Source organism: Manacus vitellinus, unplaced genomic scaffold (genome assembly GCF_001715985.3).
Source record: "Manacus vitellinus isolate BGI_N305 unplaced genomic scaffold, ASM171598v3 scaffold_22_pilon, whole genome shotgun sequence".
NCBI classification, from domain to species: Eukaryota; Metazoa; Chordata; class Aves; order Passeriformes; family Pipridae; genus Manacus; species Manacus vitellinus.
Genome location: NW_021939632.1, coordinates 1,203,806 through 1,224,667, shown reverse-complemented (window position 1 = coordinate 1,224,667; position 20,862 = coordinate 1,203,806). Strand labels below are relative to the sequence as shown.

Genomic DNA, 20,862 nt, shown 5'->3' with positions numbered 1-20,862 from the left:
GACTAGTAAAGATGTAATTGGTAAAAACATTTTGTGTTAAAATCTTTTCCATTTTTTAGGAAATTTAAAATATCATTGACATGTTTAACTTATAAAAGCTGTGATTCTTTCCTTTCTACAGTCAAACATACTAATTGTTACACAATATAAATGATTACCCAAGCACCATAGCACTTATAGGTTGGATGAAGAAGCTGTTGTCACAGCCCCTTGTACTTCTTACCTATGCAGCTGTCTTCCTCTTGGAGATTCTTCAGTGCTTAAGAAATAACTGTGCCCAAAAGATGAAAAAAGTTAAAAGTTAAACTCAGTTTGGTAAACTGTCTGATGTGGGTAGTGTTTAGGGAAATGAGAGACACCATAAAAACCATTTTTTAAAATAAAAATTCCCAAATATCCATGCAGATAAAATACTTATACAAAAACCTAATTTCCAAGATTAAATTTAGACCCAGTACATAGAGTAGTAATTTCAGATGGCACACGATTTCATATTTTAACAGTGATGAACACGATGTTTTATGGTTTCTGTTTAATTCCTGTAATGCCCAGGGAGCTCCAGTAGCAACCACAATGCCTTTCTGCACATTACAAATACAGAAGAGAAAGTTTCTCCTTCACCCTAGAGTTTGCAATACAAACCCAAGAGGTAGATAAAGGTCACAGTGAAATTATATCACGTATTACAATAGGTCTTATGATACCCAAAAGCCTTTTTGAGCTGTAGGAAAACTTTTTCTTCTATCTAGTTTTCACAGGTGGAAAGAGACTGGGTAGTAAAGATGCTGCAAGAATACAAAGACAAGCCCTTGGTGTTTCCCAGGTGAGATCCCCAAAAGGTTCTGCCTGATAGGCAGAAGAAGGGCAAGGAAATCCTCTCAAGAGGCTGAGACAACCCACATGAGGTCTGTCACCTCTCTGCAGGCTGAGTGCATCCAGACCTCATTTTTTCACCTGAACCTTTCAGAAGTATCTAGAAACTGTCCACGGATATATTTTCAGAACCCAAAGAAGGACTGGTCAAAAAGGGTTTTCTCCAGTACTAGTGGACAAGACAGGTCTTGCTGCAGCCTCAAATATGTTGCAGCCTCAGATATTGCTGAAATATCATTTATTTTAAAGAAAATGAGAATGTCTGTTTTTTGCCATGGGTAGATAAAATTGAAAACTAAGGAAGTTCCATTGAAGTTATGTGGAGCCTTCAGACATTTTATGTCAGTTCTATACTCCCCCACCAAAAGCAGTAAAGTATGTGCTGCATTTCCTTCTACTGTAGCACTAAGATGGGCTTTGGAAATATTTCTCTGTGAGTTGAGTTAGAATCAGGACTTCTGATAACCTCCATAAATAATTTGAATTTATGAGATTGAACCAGATCCCCAAAACTCTGAGGCCTCATGCAGTAATCAAGCCAGAATAAAAACTAAAGATTTGATGTTTTATCAAGTTGTAAAATTTACTATGACTCCTTGTCTGATTTCAGGAAAGAAGTCACCAAAAACGTTATTACTGCTGCATTGTGTGTTGATTTCTTTTGTTTAGAAAAATACAGTGAGTAAGTGATGTCACAGTGTGCACTTCTTTTCCCTCTGCATAAAAGCACACACAACAACAGAATGACATATAAATAGTCTTACAACTGCACTTTATGCACTCAGGTGTGTCAGAGTTATGGTAATGCTCAAAAATGAAAGAAATATTGTTGTTTGAGATATGCTATTTCCCGTTAAATGGATTCCACTTTAATAACTCAGATATTTTCATAAACAAATACAGAGAATAGTGCTTACATCTTTTGAGTAGTTTCATCATATGCCAGTATTTTGATAACTTCCCAGTTTCCCGATGTAAGGTGTCTCACACTGATTTGTTCACTTTTAGCCTGGAGAGAGATGGAAAACACTGACTTTCACCTTAATTGTCATATTTTTCTTTGTCCAGAAGGATTGTCTGCACGTGTCAGTATTGATTTCAGTTTTTAAAACTTAAATATGCAACACAACATCTTTAAATCACAAACCTCACATTCTGATAGGCCTGAACTTCAAGCATCTTCCCCCCCCCATATAAACTTTTCAAAGCCATTAAAATAATGTTGGTTTTCATTACAATTTTTCTTTCAGTTGCCCAGATGCCGACAAACAATGTAAGTCCAATACTTCAAGCTAAGAACCTTGTCATTCCACATACTTTGTTTTTCTTAGTGTTTCTTTTCTTTCACAGTGGCATTCCAGGGAATCTTTCCCCTGCTCCACTGTGCACCATGGAGAATCCTCTCTTTATCCAGCACCTATAGGAAGCGGCTAAGAGTAGCTTCAAGTTTTGGCAACTGAACCAAATGTTTACAAGCTGGGGAGCACATGTTGTTTCCTTTCAGAAGCAGTTTCTACCCCAGTGAGCCCAGGAAAATAACTGCTACAAGGGGAAATTCAAAACATTCTTTCAAAGAATGCGATGACACTTTTCTCAGCCAGTGCACCAGGAACTGGACTAGGAAACATCAGGATGCAATGCAGGTAAAACCAACTCTTTGGCTGGAAGTTGTAGCAGGCTGCACATCAGACACAGGTCAAAAACAGCAGAACATGAAGACCGAGAAGCTCCTACTGCAAAAGGTAAAATCTTGGCTTAGGCTACTGAAGATTAAAACTTCAACCCTCACTACTTGAACAGAGCCTTTTTTTCTGTATTTGGGTTATGATGCTTGGCTTGGATATACAAATTCTTAAGTTTTCAAATTCAAGACAAACTTCGTGAAGAAAAGAGGTGATACTTCAGCTTATATTTCATCTTGAGTGGGCAAAACTGAACGGCAGGAGTTACGAAGGAGGTTAGATGGAGGTTCTGATGGTGCTTTCTGACCTTGTGGCCTGTGAACCTGCAGCACCAGTCCATACCCAATCACTTGGCCTCAGTGGTTATGTGGCCTACAGAAAGTCATAAAGGCAAAAAGGGTTTGTTTTTTTTAATCCATGTATTTCTGAACTATATCCTGAGTTCCACATCAACAGCAGCAATAACTAGAAAGCATAAAATGCTCCAGGATAGCTATGAGAAATGCTGGGAACTGGCAAGGCAGAATCAAGTCCCTTAGAATTGATCTTTTTTCTACCAGATCCACAAGGAAAGAATGATGTAGTAACTCTTGACAAGTCTTGCAAGTACCAAACAAAATCAGGACATTGTGCTGGGTTCTGTACATATGTTTATGATGAGGGTTCTCCATTCAGGAAGACTACGATATTCAGTGCTGTCTCCAAGAATGATTAAAATACAAATTAGTGATTTATCCTAAGTGACTATTTCTTCTCTCAAGAGAGAAAAGCTGCAACAACTGAAAGAGATATTTAAATATTAAGATCATAGGATCTAACAAGAAACAGCAATAAAAAGCCCAGCCAAGCGTTAATAAACATGGTTATTTTTCAAGGTTACAGCCATAATACATAATTTATGAAGCTTGCAGGAAGTTATCGCCTTGATCCATTAAAGTAACTTTATAATTCTTATTTTGTGGTTGGAAAAAAAGAGACTTTCTAGAGTTGCAAAACTCCATGAAAGAAATTTCTAGATACATAACACATGATTCAATCCCATTTTGAGATTAGTTTATTTTAAATATTTCATAAGTTACTAAAAGCATTTGCAAACAATAAACCACACATCTATCCCTCTACATCCAGGCAGTAAATAATCTATGATAGACAGTAATCTTTTAGACAGTCCCTTCCCATTGCATAAAGATGTAATTAGATGCTTCTGCTAACCTGCTTTGATTGTCATTGCCACATGCTTTTCTGAAGTACAGTCAAAGAAATGCAGTCTGAGAAAGACCACCATTTGTCAGCACTTTGTTTTATGATTGACAAATCAGCCTCAGTGATTAAAGTGAGCCACTAAAATGTACTACTTTGTCCCTGCAAGTTCACACTGGTTCTGTGTTTTAACTTTCCCACATGCAGAGGCTGATTTCCCTTAATAAATATCTGTACTGAGTAGCACAGAGAAGTAGTGGGAATCCAAATGCCAAATTCCAGTGTTACCCGAGCTCCATCATGGAAAAGCTGTGATCATCTGGGTACTGGTGATCTCCCAACTGCTTAAAATTCTGCAAAGCACCTGCTATGCTGCTGTGGCTCTCACAAGGTGTGACAAACATGTAATGTGACAAAAGACTTTATGTGCAACGGTTAATATACTTTTTATGCCTCCATGTTTGCTTTAGAAATAATGGACAATTAGATTAATGCAGTGTGTAAAACACATCATATAAACGCATTTCCTGTCCTTTACTGCTCTGTGTCAGCCCCATTATCATGCAGAATGTTACTTACTGATGAATAATGCTTGATACATGGGATATCATATTTCCTTCTTCTTAGGAGCAACTACATACTAAAAGCCAAATTTGTCATTGGTTATACCATTCAGATTTGTTTATTCATGCTGATGGCTGTCAAAATAGAAGTATTTTTTATTTTTGGAGCTGTGCAGTACCCAGGCCTCTAATTCTGCCTGAAAGGGACAAAACTCTGAATCATCACCTTGACTTTAAACATTATTCTGGTTAAATTGTGTGAAGGTGTATTTAAAAGTAGCTATATATTTAATCACCTTACTGAATAAGAGTGGGCTTAATTTTTGCTTAAATATTTTCCTGAATGAGTATCAAGTTGCCTGGGCTTTTTAGTAGTGAGAAATGTCAGAGCCTACAGGTTTAGGGCAAATTTGATTGTATCTCTAACATCCTTGGGAATGTTGCAAGTTAACTTTCAGATCTAGACCATTACTATTTCATGTATTTTAAAGATAGTTATTCATAGTGGGAAAGACACCAAAATAAGACTTGACTGACTAAATAGTTTTGCTCTGGTGTAAATTTTTATGTGGTTACTGTACTAATATGCCTTTACCAGACTGTTATCTGAGTTACTGTTTTCTTTAGAAGATAGAATTTGACATGTCTTTGATCCCTTTTATCTTCACTGACTCTTTCTTGATATATTTACTCTAGTGAATGAGTATCTTTATTCTTGCTTCTTCAGGTTAAATTTTCATTAAAGGTCTTTTCCTCTTGTTCTGTCCACAGTACACTGTGAATCTATTTCAGACTTAATAATGTTCATACCAGAACACTGTCATAAAGGCAGATAATAGATTTTCCCAGTGCCAAGTCTGCTATTTTGATGTTTTGGGTACCTTGATAATCCCTCCTATCTCATATGGCTCTGCTAAAGTACCTGGATTAATGCTCTGCTGATTTAAATAGATGCCTTGGAGTGTTCTGTTCCAGGGCATAATTTCCTTTATTAGTTCATCACAACTTCATACTGGTGACCTTCAAAGTCCTAGTGCAAATTTATCTTCTTTCAGATCCTTCTTTGGGAAAAGTAATGACCCTGGGAAATGGAAGACACTGAAAAATGTTGCAAAGGGTAATAAAGAGTCCTAACTTTCCCAAAATTTTAAGTTTGGATATTTCGTTCCTTTACTGTTCTGTGTAAGGCCAGATTCTGAACAGACATTTAAAATTATACTTATGCATGTATAGTGTATGTAGAGAGGGTAAAAATAGTGATTCTGCAGGTCTCTTGAATTTCTGTGGCTATAAAACATTATTATTGACAGAAGGGTTTAACAAGAAAACATCTCTGCTTGCCTACAGAGGTACAAAAAAACCATGGAATTTTCCAGAGAAAGCACTTGGGAAGTACCTTCCATTTAGTGAATACATGTGCTACCACAGAAGAGGTCTAAGGAAAGAGAGAAACCTCCACTTATTCTGGAAGAAGTTACAAATATGTCCCCTCTGCACCAAGTGACAACCTGGATAGGACAAATGATGACACAAGCGTTCGGACTCTGATGAAGTGCAGACCTTTGCCTGGGTCTTGTGTCATCAATAAAAGTCCTAGATGACCAGTAAGATATTAAAAACAGCCAGAACCAAAACCTTACCTGCACAATGAACATGGCTATGTGGTGAAATTCGCCCCGTCCTCCTTGCTTCACTGGGACAGTCATGAAGAACCTACTGCCGTCCTTGGAGAAAACCGGTTCTTCATTCTATGAAAGTAAGATTGTGTCAGTTTGTCACACTGTTCATTAAACTTCTAAACAAAAGATCAGCTTAAGCTTTTTGTCTCCTTGGTTTTGGTATTTGCTGTGCTCATGAGTCAACTGGAAAAAATCCTTAGGTTTTAAATCTATTCTGCTAAGATTAACAAAAATGTGGTGGCTAAAGCTAAATGGAGTGAGTTCATGCCATGTGCAATCTTGTCCTAAAGCACCTTGATAAACTCTCCCTTACAGTGAAAGGTCTGGTAATCTCATCCCTAATGCAGTGGGACTTTCCAGGTTACTTCCCTTTACAGACTACAGTTATTGACAGAGATAAGTTCTACAAATGATGAGGAGAAAAAAAAGTTTTGGTAGTCTGGATCCATCAAAATGTGCTTAACAATCACTGATTTTGATAAAGTTATATGGAAAAAATAAGCACACTGAAGTGATATTCTGAATCAGGGTCGTACCACAAATTGTAGCATGATGTGATACCATCCCTTCACGTCTAACTTTACACAGAAATATTAAATGAAAATGGCTTGCTATAAAAGCATAGTTTTTTGCTAAAATGATTTCTCATTTGCACGTTGCAAAATGAAGCCTGAAATGTATTTTAAATAGAATGCGTTTCATCCATTTATTGGACAGTTCTTCTGAAGCTATGAAAATGGAATAATTTGCTGACATATTAGTTCAACATACTGTTCTGGGTGTGAATTCAGAAATATTATACTTACATATTCCAATTACAGCCCATATGACCTCTAATCCTTGAACTCCTTTGGGTGTAATTTAGTGAGCTTATTTTTTAATCAGAAAAAAATCAGCACAGTATATAGGACATGCCTGGAATGGGATTCATCTGATCTGTCTTTAACCATCCAAGAGTTAGGTAGTTAATCAGCTGGTCATCTAAGTGCTTACTGAACTGAATGCTAAAGACAGACAGAAACTGAAGGGAATATTGCCTCCAAAACCCACACATTTGTCTCGGGATTTTATTAGCTTATAAAATACCACATAATTAAATAAAAATGACAATGAAACAATGATACATTATACACTCAGAAACAGCATTTATACTGTACCTGTTTAGGAAGCCACAGGTCTGACTGCATTTCATATTTCTAAAAAAAAAAATAATTTCTTTTATGGAATAGCTACAGGTCAAAAATATTTCCCACATTCAGCAAAAGGTCTCTAGTTATTTCATGGGGGTTTTTTTCTACTATGCTACCATCTTCACATCTCTTTGTTGGTACTTCCATTGAAACAAACAATAATTTAATTACTAAGTCAGCTGCTTTATTCAGAGTTTCTAGTAGAACACCACAGGGGACCTAAGAATGCTGTTTTCAGTCCTTTCTGATTAGCTATGAAGCTTTACACAGGCAGCTCTATTTGTTTTTTACCTCTAGGCATCATCTGACAACTGGATATTTTAGGTTCTTCATCAACACTGGGCAAACGACCAGCATCAAGCTCAAATTGTGAGACCTTGTCAAATTACAATCTCTTGTTTTAATGGGTTGTAGTCTGGCATTAGTGATGAGAACAAAAAATAAATACAAATGATTTTTTTTTTATTCTTCAGACTCATATTTCACACCATGCCAACTGAAAGAAAAAACCCAAAGACCACATACACATTGTTGGGGAAAAAATATAATATATGTCAACTGTTGCAAATTTTCATAGTCACATTGAAATAATGAAAATTTATTAGCTATAGAAGCATCTGTACATATATGGCCTGAGAAATGAAAATCTGTAGCTATTACACCAGCTGGTTTGATGCAGTACTTTTTGAAACTGAGAACATGTGCAAAATGCTAGGGGGAAAAAAAGGTTTACATTTGAAATCAAATGATGTGATACAATGCTAAATTGTCACAATAAGGTCTTTCCTCTTCCATCAGTGATTTCAAGACCATCACCTTATCCCAGTGGGTGCAGAATAGAACCATTCAGGGGTACTGGTATGAGCCTGAGCTGAGCTTACTATGGTGACGCTGCACTGCTCTCCTTCCTCACCCACCTAAAAATGTCCTTTGCTGCACTCTAAGTCTTCTGGAATGGGACTTCTCAGTCTCTCTCTCTGTGGCATTATATCCTGGATTACAGCTCCCAGGATGCCTACTTCAAACAAGTCCAATTGACCTTGGAGCACATAAAGGTTTCCCTTTCAGAAGTGACTGCTCACAGAGGTTTGTGACAACTTTCTTAATAAAACGGCATAAGGCTTGCAGGAACCAGCTAAACAGCAACCTAATCAACAAATCTCCATGGTCACACTCTTAATCCGTATTTCGGGGATTTATTCATAGTTTCTGAGTCAGGAAAAGCAACCTGAACTGTGTAGCTATAGAAGCAGACAAGCTCAGAAACAACCTCTAACACTGCATCATGACTGACTTCAGTAGCAGACACTGATGGGAGCCTTTTGATTCAGAGGCCAACATTTATCGCTCACAACCATTTACTCTGCCAAATTATACCCTCTACTTTGGAGCATCTGCTGGTACTGATATTAGCATGTATAGAAAATATTTATACTTTTAGCTGGTTCTGGGAAGAGATCGTGACTCAGAATGGGAAAGCAGCCAATTGCATTCAAGATACAAGATTGACTGTGAAAATGGAGAGATGCAGTGCACGAGTGTCAGAAGTCAAATTCAGAGTCAAGGGATGAGATGAGGCTGGATTCGAATAGAAAAATGTATTTCAGCTCGGCTAACATTCAAAAATGAAGTATCCCTTCTGCCTTTCAAGGGCTTTTTCTGAAGTTGTTTATTTCTGCTATTGAATGTGAAGGAATTATCAGAGTTTTACACCTTTTTTCTTAAAAATATGTAAGCTGTGAGAGACAGAAAGATCTAAAATGAAACTCTGCAGGGGGAGAGAGAAGAAACCAGTCAGCTGAAAATATCTGAGGAAAGACAAGCTTGTTGCTACTCTAGCTATATCCCAAGTACACGATGTTCAGCAACCTCAGTTTCCACTGAAGTTAATGAATGAACAAAGCTTAGTAATTCTGAAAATGTCACTCAAAGCTCTTAATTGCATGAAATCAGTTCACCACATTTGGAATCTTCTCACATCTATTTCCTCCCTGTTGACTAATTATATTCAGCTTGCAACTACTGCATCTGCAAACTCATTTTCAAAAATATTCTTCTGAATATGAAAACAAAATGCAGAAGAAACCTTGAAAAGAGATCTTCCAGAAAAAAAAAAAACAACAAAAACATAACTTACCCTGGTACAAGCCCCAGTTGTGGTTTCACAAACTGTAAGGATGGAGATATTCTGAGCTCTGTTTAACCATCTCACCACAGCCTTGGTGTTGCTTACCCATTTCACCATGGTGATATAATATTCCCTAAGTAAACATTTGAAAACACAAAGTTCAGATACTTGATATTTCAGACTAGACTTAAAAAAAACCCAACATACATACAGTTCATTCAAATGCTGCATTTGTATGGTACGACAGTATCAGTACTGAGGGATGGAAAAAATAACCCCAAGTGCCCAGAATCTCTGTTCTTACAAGTGGAAAGGCTCAGTCCTTCAGTGTACTGTTCCCCTGGGAAATTTTTGCATATACATACACAAACTTTACCAGCTGTGAAACATATGTTTGCAAACACACATGAACCATGTACTTTCCAGCCAGCTTAAAAACAAGCATTGAGTTCCAACAGAAGCCAGTATTTTCCTATACCAAATGCCTTCAGAAGACAAATGTTTTTGCAAAAGAATCCAGTCCTACTGCCAAAAAAACAAAAAAAAAAGTTCTGTAATTGTGTGATGTTTGAGTGCAGACAGAGCCCACTTTAAAATGTCACTTGTTATAAAATAACAAGTGTTTTATAATGGGACTTCTGGATAAAAGGGAAGTCCCACTCAGTATCATTGTATTTCTGCTCCTGTTTTAACAAATAGCTCAAAACTGTCCATCCGTCAACAACCCTGGCTGAGCACATGAGAATTTCCAGGCACAGAAATGGTATGGAAAATTTGCCTCCCTCCTCACAAAATCCTGCTAGGCTGTCAGGCTGAGGATGTTACAGAAGAAGACCTGTTGCAGCCTGTCATTCCAGACAGGCTTTTTGCCTCACCTCTCCACTGGTGGCAGCTGGAAGCTTTCACAGTCCAGCTGAGTTACGTGCAACAGCAGAGTGGGCTTGTCTGGAAACTCAGACCCCCTTTAAAACAAGGGGCTTAGCTTGAGTATAATTAGGCTTTTAATCTAAAACTGATGGAGATCTCATCACTCTTTGACAACATATATTTAATTAAACATTCAAACGCCTCCTTACTAGAACAAAGCTGAGAAGCACCAACAGCAAAGCTGTGTACAGCTCTGATGCCACACACAGGAGATGCAGGTGACAGAAATTCACTGCAGCTTCACACAGCCCCAGTCTGGTGCTGTATTTGCAGAACAGACCCAAACAACCCAGTATGCACAGCTTTCTTTTGGCTTTTATATTTCCCTTTTGGTAGTACAGATATTTTCACACGTGGATACCAGAATGATAACATCCAAGTGTATGCTGAGTCTAATATTTACATTTTTTTGGCTTAAAAAATGTTTTAACTTATTGAGGGGCAAAAATGTACGCCAAAAGTAAAACAAGAGCTACCACGACACCAGCTGACCCACCCAAGAAAGCAATGATCCAAGAAAAAAACCAAAGAGTGCAACTCCAATCCCATGCCCTGAAATGTTTCATTTTAAAAAGTCTTCAGTGAGGGATGGAGATAGGAAATTTAGCGTACAGAATCCAGCTAATATAGTAGTTAGTAGTCCAAATCAAACCATAACATCATTTTCTATCACTGACATAAACTCCTTGAGCACTGAAATAAAAGCAAAAGGTCACTTAATAATCCCTCTTTTTCCCTCTGCCATCAACTATGCATAAAAATATGTTCAAATTTCACTACAGTCTGAATTGTTTATCAGGAATATAATGAAGTGTGTGTACATACGTAGAAATATACCGTTCCTTTTCACAATGCTCTCCATCTGAAAATGCCCTGAGTGAATAGGGGAAGTGGCACTTCTCTGGCCCTTAGACAGCAGTCAGATCTGGACTGTAGAAATTGCTGTCATCATTATTATTATTATTATTACCTCTATTATATAACATTTTAGGGCTAGGAGGTCATTAGTATATGTACTGAAACTACAATGGGAATCTAATGAAGGTGACTGCAACTCTACAAACTGGAACAAAAATATGGGAGGGGATGAAAATTTTCTTGCCCTTAAAGCTAAATTTCAGGCATCTCCAACAAGGACAGGCAATCAGAAGCTCAGCTTAACACAGGAACTTTAGCAGGAGAGTCACCAGTTTCAGCCAGCCTCATTATTTCAGCCTCAAAGTCAAAGGGAATGTTAAATCAGCTCAGTGGTTCTGTAGCAGTTTCTCCTGAGAAACACAGCCCTGCCTGTCTTAGCCTAAGTGATCTGGCAGCATTGCTCCTCACCTTCTGCCACCTCACTGCACCTGTCCACTGGGATAAGAAATGAAAGGAAAGGTTCAGAATAATTCTCTCTAAATGAGAGAACACCCCAATTCTCTGTTCTGTGTATTTCCAAGACAATTCTGCAATCTCATGTCAGAAACTAAAAGCAACAAGCTGGCACAGAGCAAGTAATGGCTGGGAGCGAATGAGTAACTACCTCAGAAGCAGGACAGCAGTTCAACTCCCTTGATCACAGCTTAGGATTTTTAATTATATATATTTCTAGTAAATTGGAACTTCCCAGGACATCAAACATGAGCAAATCCTAGACTCCTGTGATTTGTAAGAGAAGCATTAGTTCAGTACAGCTGTTTCTATTTTATCATTATGTTCAGCCACGGGGACTGAGATCAAGTGCATTCCAGTCAAAGATAAGTGTAAAAAGGCAATGATTAACTTAGAGACAGTTAGGTTAAATCAAACATGAGTTTCAAAACAATGAAATTGTATACCTTGATTTAAAGCTGTCAGGTGGCATCAGTTCCAGTGTATGTGCTGGTCCATATAGATTAACTACAAATAGCTTTACTGTTGGGTTTGTTTGACCTGCCTTTGGGAAAGAAAAAATTAATAAAAGCTTTAGAGGCACTGAATCAGTAACAACTGAACAGACTCACTCATTAACATAATTAAGTATTTTTAGAATAATGAAAAGTTATTAAGGTAAAATATCTTAAATTTTAAAAATTAATTTCACAGCCATTTGAATCACACAGATAAAGATATGAAATATTGACTGATTCTCTCACTGCCTTTTCTAATGGGAGACCTTCCTGTGCAGAGCAAGTGACCAATGCTACAAGTGGCTATGCCCAGTCCAGTAAAGCCAGCTGCAAAAACATAGTCAGTTCCTAAACCTGCAGTGAAACCCACCCTCCAGCAAATTCTTTTCCAGACACTATTGTTCCTTCTTCCAAAAAGCTGCTCTACCTCTATCTGGGATAGCATTTCTTCTCTTCCCTTGTTTTTCTTTACCATTTTCCCCCAGTCTTTCTTCCCTGGTTTGCTGAGTTGAAAATCTCTATTTTCAGCCCTGATAAGAAGTCAGCTGCTTTGGCAGGCCAGTTCTAAGAGGAACAAAATACTTCCTGTTGCAAAATGAGAATAAAATGCCAGTTTGATATATATTCACAGGGAAGAGTCTGATAAATCCTGAGGATCTACAGGGAGGTGGGAATCATGCTTCTCCTGGTAACTAAGGGGTGTTCCTGAGAAGAAAAAAAGCACTGGTGATAGAAAGTAAAGCTCTGAATGGCTGCAAGGAGATGCTTCTGGTTCCACATCCCTGTTCTAAAGATATCATCTCCAAATTCTGTTTCATTTAAGTCACAGGAGTCACACAACATTATATAATGCTCTTGGAATACACAGAATGAAAAGTGCGTCCTGCAACGGGGCTGACTCCTGTTTGATATGGGAAGGAAAAGGTAAAAATCACTGATTCTACAGATTTAATTATAATAAACTACAAAGTTATGTATCTGGCTCTTCACAGGGGTATACAGAAATGCAAAACAGGTTGGCTGAAATACACCCACAAATTCCTTTTAAAAATTGGGCTTATCTCAATAAAGTCTGAATGCGGTATCCACTCCTTTCTGATTGGCATGGGGGACAAGAAAGTGGCATTTGTGTATTTTTAATAATGCTAAAAAAAAGTTTATAAAAGGGACTTAATTAGACTCTTGGAATTATTTTTATTTTTTCTTCATAAAATTTTGACATTTGCCTCAAAAGAAATGTCATCCTCCACAGGCATCCTTTGCATAAACACAGCTTACACAAATGCATAACTGTGGAAGAAAACCACTGAAAGGTCAAGTCTTTAGGACACCACTGCAGTTTCCTTATGTCCCTTGAACCTTACATTGCCTACATAGAGGTGTCCAAGTGCTCTCACAGGCAGGGCTGCCATGACTAATTACCACCCAGCAGGAGTATGAGTTTTTAGAGATACTCCAAAGCACACCTGCACAGCAAACGTGGCCAGGCTGGTGCTAGGCCTGAAGAACTGAACTGCCCCAAAGCTGCCCCTGTGTCTCTGCCACAAACACAGTCAGTGTGCCCTACTCTGCTGTGTGGATACATGCAAGACTCAGCTCCACAGCTGTAGCTGTGGCTTCCAGCCCCATATGGGGTCTGTCCCCCCAGCTGTGGTCAGCGGTGCACTGAGGTCCCACAGCCTGCAGTGATCTCTGGCAGCTGAAAGTGAATGTTCTACCTGAGCAGAAAATTCTCACATCCACATCTCTCCCTCAACTCCTCCACCCCTCAGGGTCTTCTCATGCCAATTTAAACAGCATAAATTTTGCACAACAGCCAAAACATTTGTTCAGTAGTGTAAGAACTCTCTGCATTGAAATCCTACTTTGTTCTCTATAAATGTAACAAAGTTTAAAATTCCTTGTTCTGTTTTTTCTTTTTTTAAGAACACAGTTTGTGTGTATGACATGTACACACACGAGCATGTTCCAGTGTTCCCAAAGACATGTGTTTCATTTTATTTTTTAGTTCTAGTTATAATTTTGTACTCTATAACAAAGACTAAATCTTTTTTTAAATCTCTGGTGCTATACCACAGCTTCATTACCAATTAATGATGTTTAATGAGTATCTAAATTGGCATTAAATGGAGAAATTAAATAATGTTTTTTCATTAATGAGATTACTGAAGTAGTATTGTGTATCACTTTTATGCTGAATTGTTAATGAAATAGAATTACTCCTTTCTCGTTTACAAAGCTGACTTTTAAAAATATTCCTTATTTTTTTCTTTGCTCTGTCACTCAAGACCTTTTTCCAATGCAAGTATATAAACTAACACCAAAATAAAGCAGCAGGAATAGGGTAACACTACTATTTTCTAAAGCTCTCAATAAACTTGCCCTGAAATGTCAAAGGAGTACCATATATGTGGACCTACATAACCTGTCAGAAAGGAACTCGGACACTTTGAAATTTCACAGAAGGGCTGGATAAACTGATCAGCTGGAAGATCAAAACAACAGATAGGGAAGCATCTCCCCAGAAAAATCCCCAGCAAATGAGGAGCAATGTCAGAGTTTATCCATGTCCGGGTTGTTCTTTCAATTTCTAAAACAAATCTAAAAATCAGTAATATTTCTATTTTTTTTCTCATTTTGATGGTCACAAAAATATGTAACTGTGGCTTATCTTACTCAATACTGTCTGTCACATTTATTTATAACAGCATAATCTACTGAGATCTACGTCACTATGAAGGAACATGCTCCGGGCTCTGCACACTGGAGTGTGTGACTTCAGTGCAGCTGTGACAGTATCTTTTCTCTATGCAGTTCTTTAAATGTATTACCCTTCTCTCCAAAGTGCTGGATTGATTTTATCAAGCCAAATATCAATGATGATATTACTTCAAATTAGTTTGTTTGCTGTTCCCTCACCCAATAGTTTTTTTCCAGCAAAAGGTGTTACAATCTGTTGAAAAAAAAATGTAATTATTATTTACTGAAAAGCAACATGAACAAAACCAGTCTCTGTTACTGTTTGGAAACACTCCTTCCATATGGGTCAATACTATCACTGAACACAGAAGAGGAGATGGGGTTTGCACTCACACTCATCTTACCTTAGGATATGGATACTGCTTTCCTTTTGGATATAGGCCTCCAGTAAACCGGGGAATAACCATGTTTGGTACCAAAGAGTCATTTATGGTCAGGAAGGCCAGTCTTTCACCGTCTGGAGACCACCAGTGGGCAACGTGAGAATGAAGAAGTTCCTCTGCAAAACCAGATTTCCTTAGGGTTCATAAAAAAACTATCACATAGTTTCCAGTTTATTCAGTTGGCACTGAATTATTCTCTCTGTGCCTACTTGAAACGTGTCTGTTGTAATTTCAGTAAATTCACATTATCTTGGGCTGAATGTTTGAATAACAAGGCATATTGAAAGACCAAACTTGAACCATTTTTCTCAAATGAATACTTCCAGCAACATCAATAAATTATCTAAACATGAAAGATGATTGTAACTGCCATATGTTTAGTTCTGTTGCATTCCAATAGATTTTTTTAATTAAATTTTAAGTTATTTGGACCATTTTAATGTTTTGGGAATTTTTTGGGGTTATTTTTTAGGATTGTCGATCTTTTTTTTTTTTCTTCTCTTAATATAAAACTTCAGTATACCTGATTTCTCTCAGTTCTAGCACCCAGTAACACGCAGATCCTCCCACACCGATATTTATGTAAACATTTTTGGAGTCCAATATTTTGACTTTCTTGTCTCAGTCTAATGGACATCTTTAATTCTTAGAAGTTCAGTTTTTCTGCAATATAACTTTTTGAAAATCCAAATGAAACTTTTCTTTTTATCCAAATTTTATTTGCTTTCCAAATGAAAGTAATTCTCAAAGATGCCATGCAATGTTTTCTCACATTTATTGTCATTGTATTTCATATCCAAAAGAAACAAACCAGAAACATCCAACAGCCAACAATGCAACAGCCAAACTCCCGAACTCCAGTAAAGCAGCTCCTGAGCAATTCCAAATTCACCCTGTACAAGTCTTCTGTTTTCACTTGTGAAAAGACAGACTTTTATCATTATGTATTTGATATGTTCACTTGCTTGGTAAGGATTCTGTATTTAGTTTTGAAGAATTTGGCTGGAAAACTGATTGAGAATAGTGTACTAAGGGGAACAAAGGCCTGACTGCATACCTAATTTGAGAGCCTACCTAACAAAACTAGTTAAATCATCAGCAGATACTCCCCAAGATGCTAATCAGATTCTGAATGTTCTGAAGCAGTTTAATGCATTATCTAAGGTTTGATGCAATGAAGTCGAGACCTTTATTCAAAGTCATATATTCTAGGTCATGCTTCTCTCCCTGGCTGGATAACTAAAACCTTTTACACAGGAGAAGAGCAGAGAATGAATGGTGAATATCAGATAGAAAAAATCACAACTGTGTTTGCTTTAAAATATCACTGTTTGCATTTAGACAAGGTTATTCACACAAAGAAAAGTTATTCCCAAATGCTTTGTAAGGTAAAATGCTAATAACAAATTCAGGCAAATGATAAAAGAAAAAAAATGAGGTCAAAGGAGGAACAGGGCTGGATTCAACTGAAAATCCCTTAACTTCACACGGACACTATTCAGCCTGCTCAGCTTCTGCTGCTGTGAAAAACACTGTTGAAAATAGAGCACTGCTCTAACTTAAACAGTGGTTAATGGGAAAGAAGCAGTATGTTCATTCCTACCATAGCACATGGACTGGGGTCCTCCAACATGTACTGACAGAACTCCCTTTAACACTGATTTTAATGATGTGTATTGTTAAGAAGAGTTCTGCCAGCCTGCATCCCTGGAAACACTATGAATTTTCTGTAAGTCAGGAAATGGAACAGCTGTTTGGGTCAGGGATTAAAAAATTTGGAAAAGAATGGGCAAAATCACCTCAAGAAGGCTTTAGGACATGCTTCGGGAGGAAGGCTTTGGGATGTGCATCATCTCCACAACACTTCAGAAACTTTCAAGTCTCAAACTAGACAACTTTTGCTTTTCCCTCTTGTGGCTGTGATTCTTACTAACTTCACTTTGTTTTAGCAAAAACTTGATATACTGTATCACTTCAATGAGCTATATCTGCTTAAATGCTTCAATTTACATGCCTTCATGTTAGATTTTAAGAATGTGAAGTGCATATAAAACTACATTCCATTTCCAAAATGTCCATTGTCCTTGCGTTTTCAAATATGCTGCCACACTAAAACATTTCAAAAAATTAAAAGAAACCTTGGAACTGGGTAACTACTGGACACAGGCTGAGGGATGCAAACTACCATTCTAACTTAAGTTCACTTGAGGAGAGATTTTAAAAAAATACCTGAGGTGAGCTGTTGTCAAAAATACTGAACTGTCAAGACGTATGTACAGACCATTTTTAAGGATCATGCTTAAGTTCCTTGCTGTTGGGCATTAAACCATTCCTAAAAACCGGTCTGCCCTGAAAATCTCTACATGCAAGAAGTTATATACCTCAGGTAACTGATTATTTAACACCGAGCTATTTAACTATAGAATACATGTGTCCCATAGAAAGAGTAACTGAAATGTGTATTAATTTTAAGCTGTTGTACCAAACTAGATAATCTGTTCCCTTTTTTTTTTCTTAAATTTACTATTACTATGTTAAAAACATTTTTTGTGCAGAGAGAGAAACATTCTGTGGTACCATGCAGAAGATGGGTGTAAAAGATAAAGGGTATTACAGCAGACTGATCTATCCCCTACTCCAACTTGTCACTGCTTGCCAGCAACAGCAAGTTTTCCAGGAGCCTAGCATATGTTGATTTAAGCAAAAGCAGCAGCCACTGTTGAGGTAACAGTATGACACTTTTAGACTTCATCAAAACACTCAAAAAGGATTCAAGCACGTTCTTAAAGTAAAGCACGATGTGGCTGCCTGGCTTGAGGGGCTGGAGTCTCTCGCAAGTCATGCTGACACAGAGCACACCAACCACCACCCAGGCTGAAGGAGAGATGCCAATAAAAAAAGTGAGACCCTGGGCAGCATCATCTGGGATCACCTTTCAGTTTGTGTCCAGGGATAAAAACCAAAATGTAGCCAACTCTGCTTCTAAGTTATGGTTCTTCAGTGTTCTCTTCTATCGGGATGTTTTAACTGTAAATAGGTCATCCCAGTTGTTCATATAAGCAACTAACTGAGCCCTTTCCCCCCACACTTTTTCACACTACCCAGTTTCATCATACATTTGATACATTCTGGTTGAAAATAAATTCTCCTTTCCCAGAAAACACTGCTATATGCAAGCCAGCAGTCAATACAAAGGCAATCTGGCAAGAAAATGAGAAGGCAAAGAAGCAAACCTAACCTTAGCATTTCCTGAAATGAACAGATTTGTGCTGTTGGGTCTGTACAAGGACCTTTCATCTGTTTTAATAAACAGATATATTCGTCCAGCTTACCTTCATATAACCAGTCTGCAATTCCATTAAAAATAATTCCTTCTTTTCCTGAGGATGTCAGGCGCAATGAGCTACTCTTTACATCAGGCTGATAGTAGATGTTATTTTCAAATATATAAATCTAGAAGAGGTAAGAGAGATGTAGAGAAAAAAGATTTTGGTAGATATAAATGAATGTTCAGCAATGAATACATAATTTCCTCAGGCTCAGAACAGTCTACAGAATAATTCAGCATGAGTTTCAACCAGAGTGGGCTTCATATTTCCTTTTATTATCAATTTGGACAAACTAAGCAAACTTTTAATATGTATGGCAAGCCCAATTCTTCCTTTGAAATGGTATTCTCAGTTGAAATGTTTCTATTCACCTTAAGAAATATTATTACACCCCTCAAAATCATACAGAAGTTTTATAACATCTGAATAGATAAAGAAATTTTTCCATTAATTCTATTCTATCCAATAAAACCATCTGGTTTTCCAACTGTGAAATTAGACACGCTTCTGTAAGGACATACAGCATAGTACATACACTGTAAATATAAGTTACAGCTTTATATCATGGTGTGAGAACATACTGGAAAAGCAAAAACAAGTAGCAGTCTGTAGTTAAGTTTTCTCAGCTTGCTGACACTACTTCTGACTGACACACAAACATTTCATCTCAAGTGTGCTGTATAAATGCTCTTTATTTTTCAAGCCTAGGCTCCTCATTCTCCTTTTCCTGTGAGCAACAGACTGGACAGGCAGTCCTGTCCTTCTTCATTGCCCTTTCTCAGTCTTGTCTGCTTTTCTTTCCCTGCTCATTTAGTTGCAAAGGATATCAAGTTCACTCATTTTGTGAGACTGAGCTCCAGGTTTCCCAACAAAGTGCAGTAAAAGAAAGGTAAAGGGAAAAAAAAAAAAAAAAGAAGAAAAAAAAAAGTAATATAAAATGAATAAAAAATACTTTGGTGGATTATGGGGATGGTAAAAAGGGTAGCAGACAAATACAGTGATGATGAGAAAGGCTTATGACATGGAAATACTTATGTTTTCAGCCATCTGCCACAATGGGCTGTACGGCTGCCTTCCTACTACCAGCCAGGAGACCTTCGAGCACTTCACTGCTGCACAGTTTAGGCACGTGTTGTCCCAAACTTCATCCTTGGCCCTATCTTTTCAAGTCCAGGCTAATAAAAAGCAAACATTCGAGATACTAACAAGCCAAAAGCTACAGATGGGTACACAAGGCAGAACCACTGTCATTTCCAGAATGCAGAACTACTGTCATTTCCTGTAGAAATGCTCTTAATCCTTTTTGTCTGTACTCCCACAGTCCTCAGTTTCTTGAGCTGTCAATGCCTGTGACCACACTCTATTTCAGCCACAATAATCTCAGAGTTGTAGTTTTTTCTTTGGTTTTTTTTTTTTTGTTAAATTACAATGGTCACATATGTGGTTTCACAGCAATGGAATCAATCTAACAGCAATGTTATGCACCATCTTGATTCATATAGAAAATGCAGGTAACAGCACCAGAGAAACAATATGCAAAAGAAATTTTTGTTATCTGATTTCAAAAATGTACACTGATACACAGTGTCTCAGGGAGTCTAACATGAAGTAAACATATTTCCACCAAAGACCATTAAGAGCCCAATCATTTATCATTCTCTCATACTACTGTGATAAACAAATTATGGGAAAATACTAACCAAAGAGCAAAGTTTTATTATCACTATTACTGCTGTTCCCTTTGCTTCTAAATTACCACCTGAAATAGATTTCCCTATGAGTCCCCAAACTAATGATTTTTGACAGTAGCCACTTCGTGATTTCTGCTGCAGAAAGAAATAAAGCTGAGTTTTTTTCATACCATGATCAATGAAATGATTTTAACCATTACTGGGAAACAGTGGTGATTTGGGACTAAGTCTTTTATGGTCAGAATTCAAAACTCAGCAGTGAGCTCAAAACTGAAGCAAAAATAGTTGATCCAGTTTGAATAATCCAAAATGTACCAAGCAGTAATCACATTTATAGTTTTATAAATAGTATTTGGTACAGCTGAGAATTTATGGGAAGTTGACGTGTGACCCAACATTAACAGGAAAAGAAAACAAGGATTATAGAATGTTGGATATATCAAGCTTTTGAAATAATATCAATGAGAATTTCCTGTAAATGTGTACTTCCACAGTAAAGATGTACTTTTTCTTCTAAAGTAAAAGAAACAAATACAAGCAATAACAAGGCATGGTTAATTGCTTAACCAAGAAAATCTAAATAGTTTAG

At 37.4% G+C, this 20,862-nt stretch overlaps 1 protein-coding gene across 1 annotated transcript in view; it reads right to left on the bottom strand.

Annotated features, from left to right (window-relative positions):
• The window catches only part of DPP10 (dipeptidyl peptidase like 10), a 213,218-nt gene that overhangs the window by 27,948 nt on the left and 164,408 nt on the right, over nt 1-20,862 (bottom strand). Inside the window, exons 7-14 of the mRNA XM_008922956.2 lie at nt 18,586-18,706; nt 15,215-15,369; nt 12,060-12,157; nt 9,325-9,448; nt 7,155-7,193; nt 5,959-6,066; nt 1,791-1,882; nt 224-271 (exon numbers count right to left, since the gene is read on the bottom strand). Of these exons, the coding sequence (XP_008921204.1) occupies nt 224-271; nt 1,791-1,882; nt 5,959-6,066; nt 7,155-7,193; nt 9,325-9,448; nt 12,060-12,157; nt 15,215-15,369; nt 18,586-18,706 (785 nt within the window). The remainder of the gene's footprint in view (nt 1-223; nt 272-1,790; nt 1,883-5,958; nt 6,067-7,154; nt 7,194-9,324; nt 9,449-12,059; nt 12,158-15,214; nt 15,370-18,585; nt 18,707-20,862) is intronic.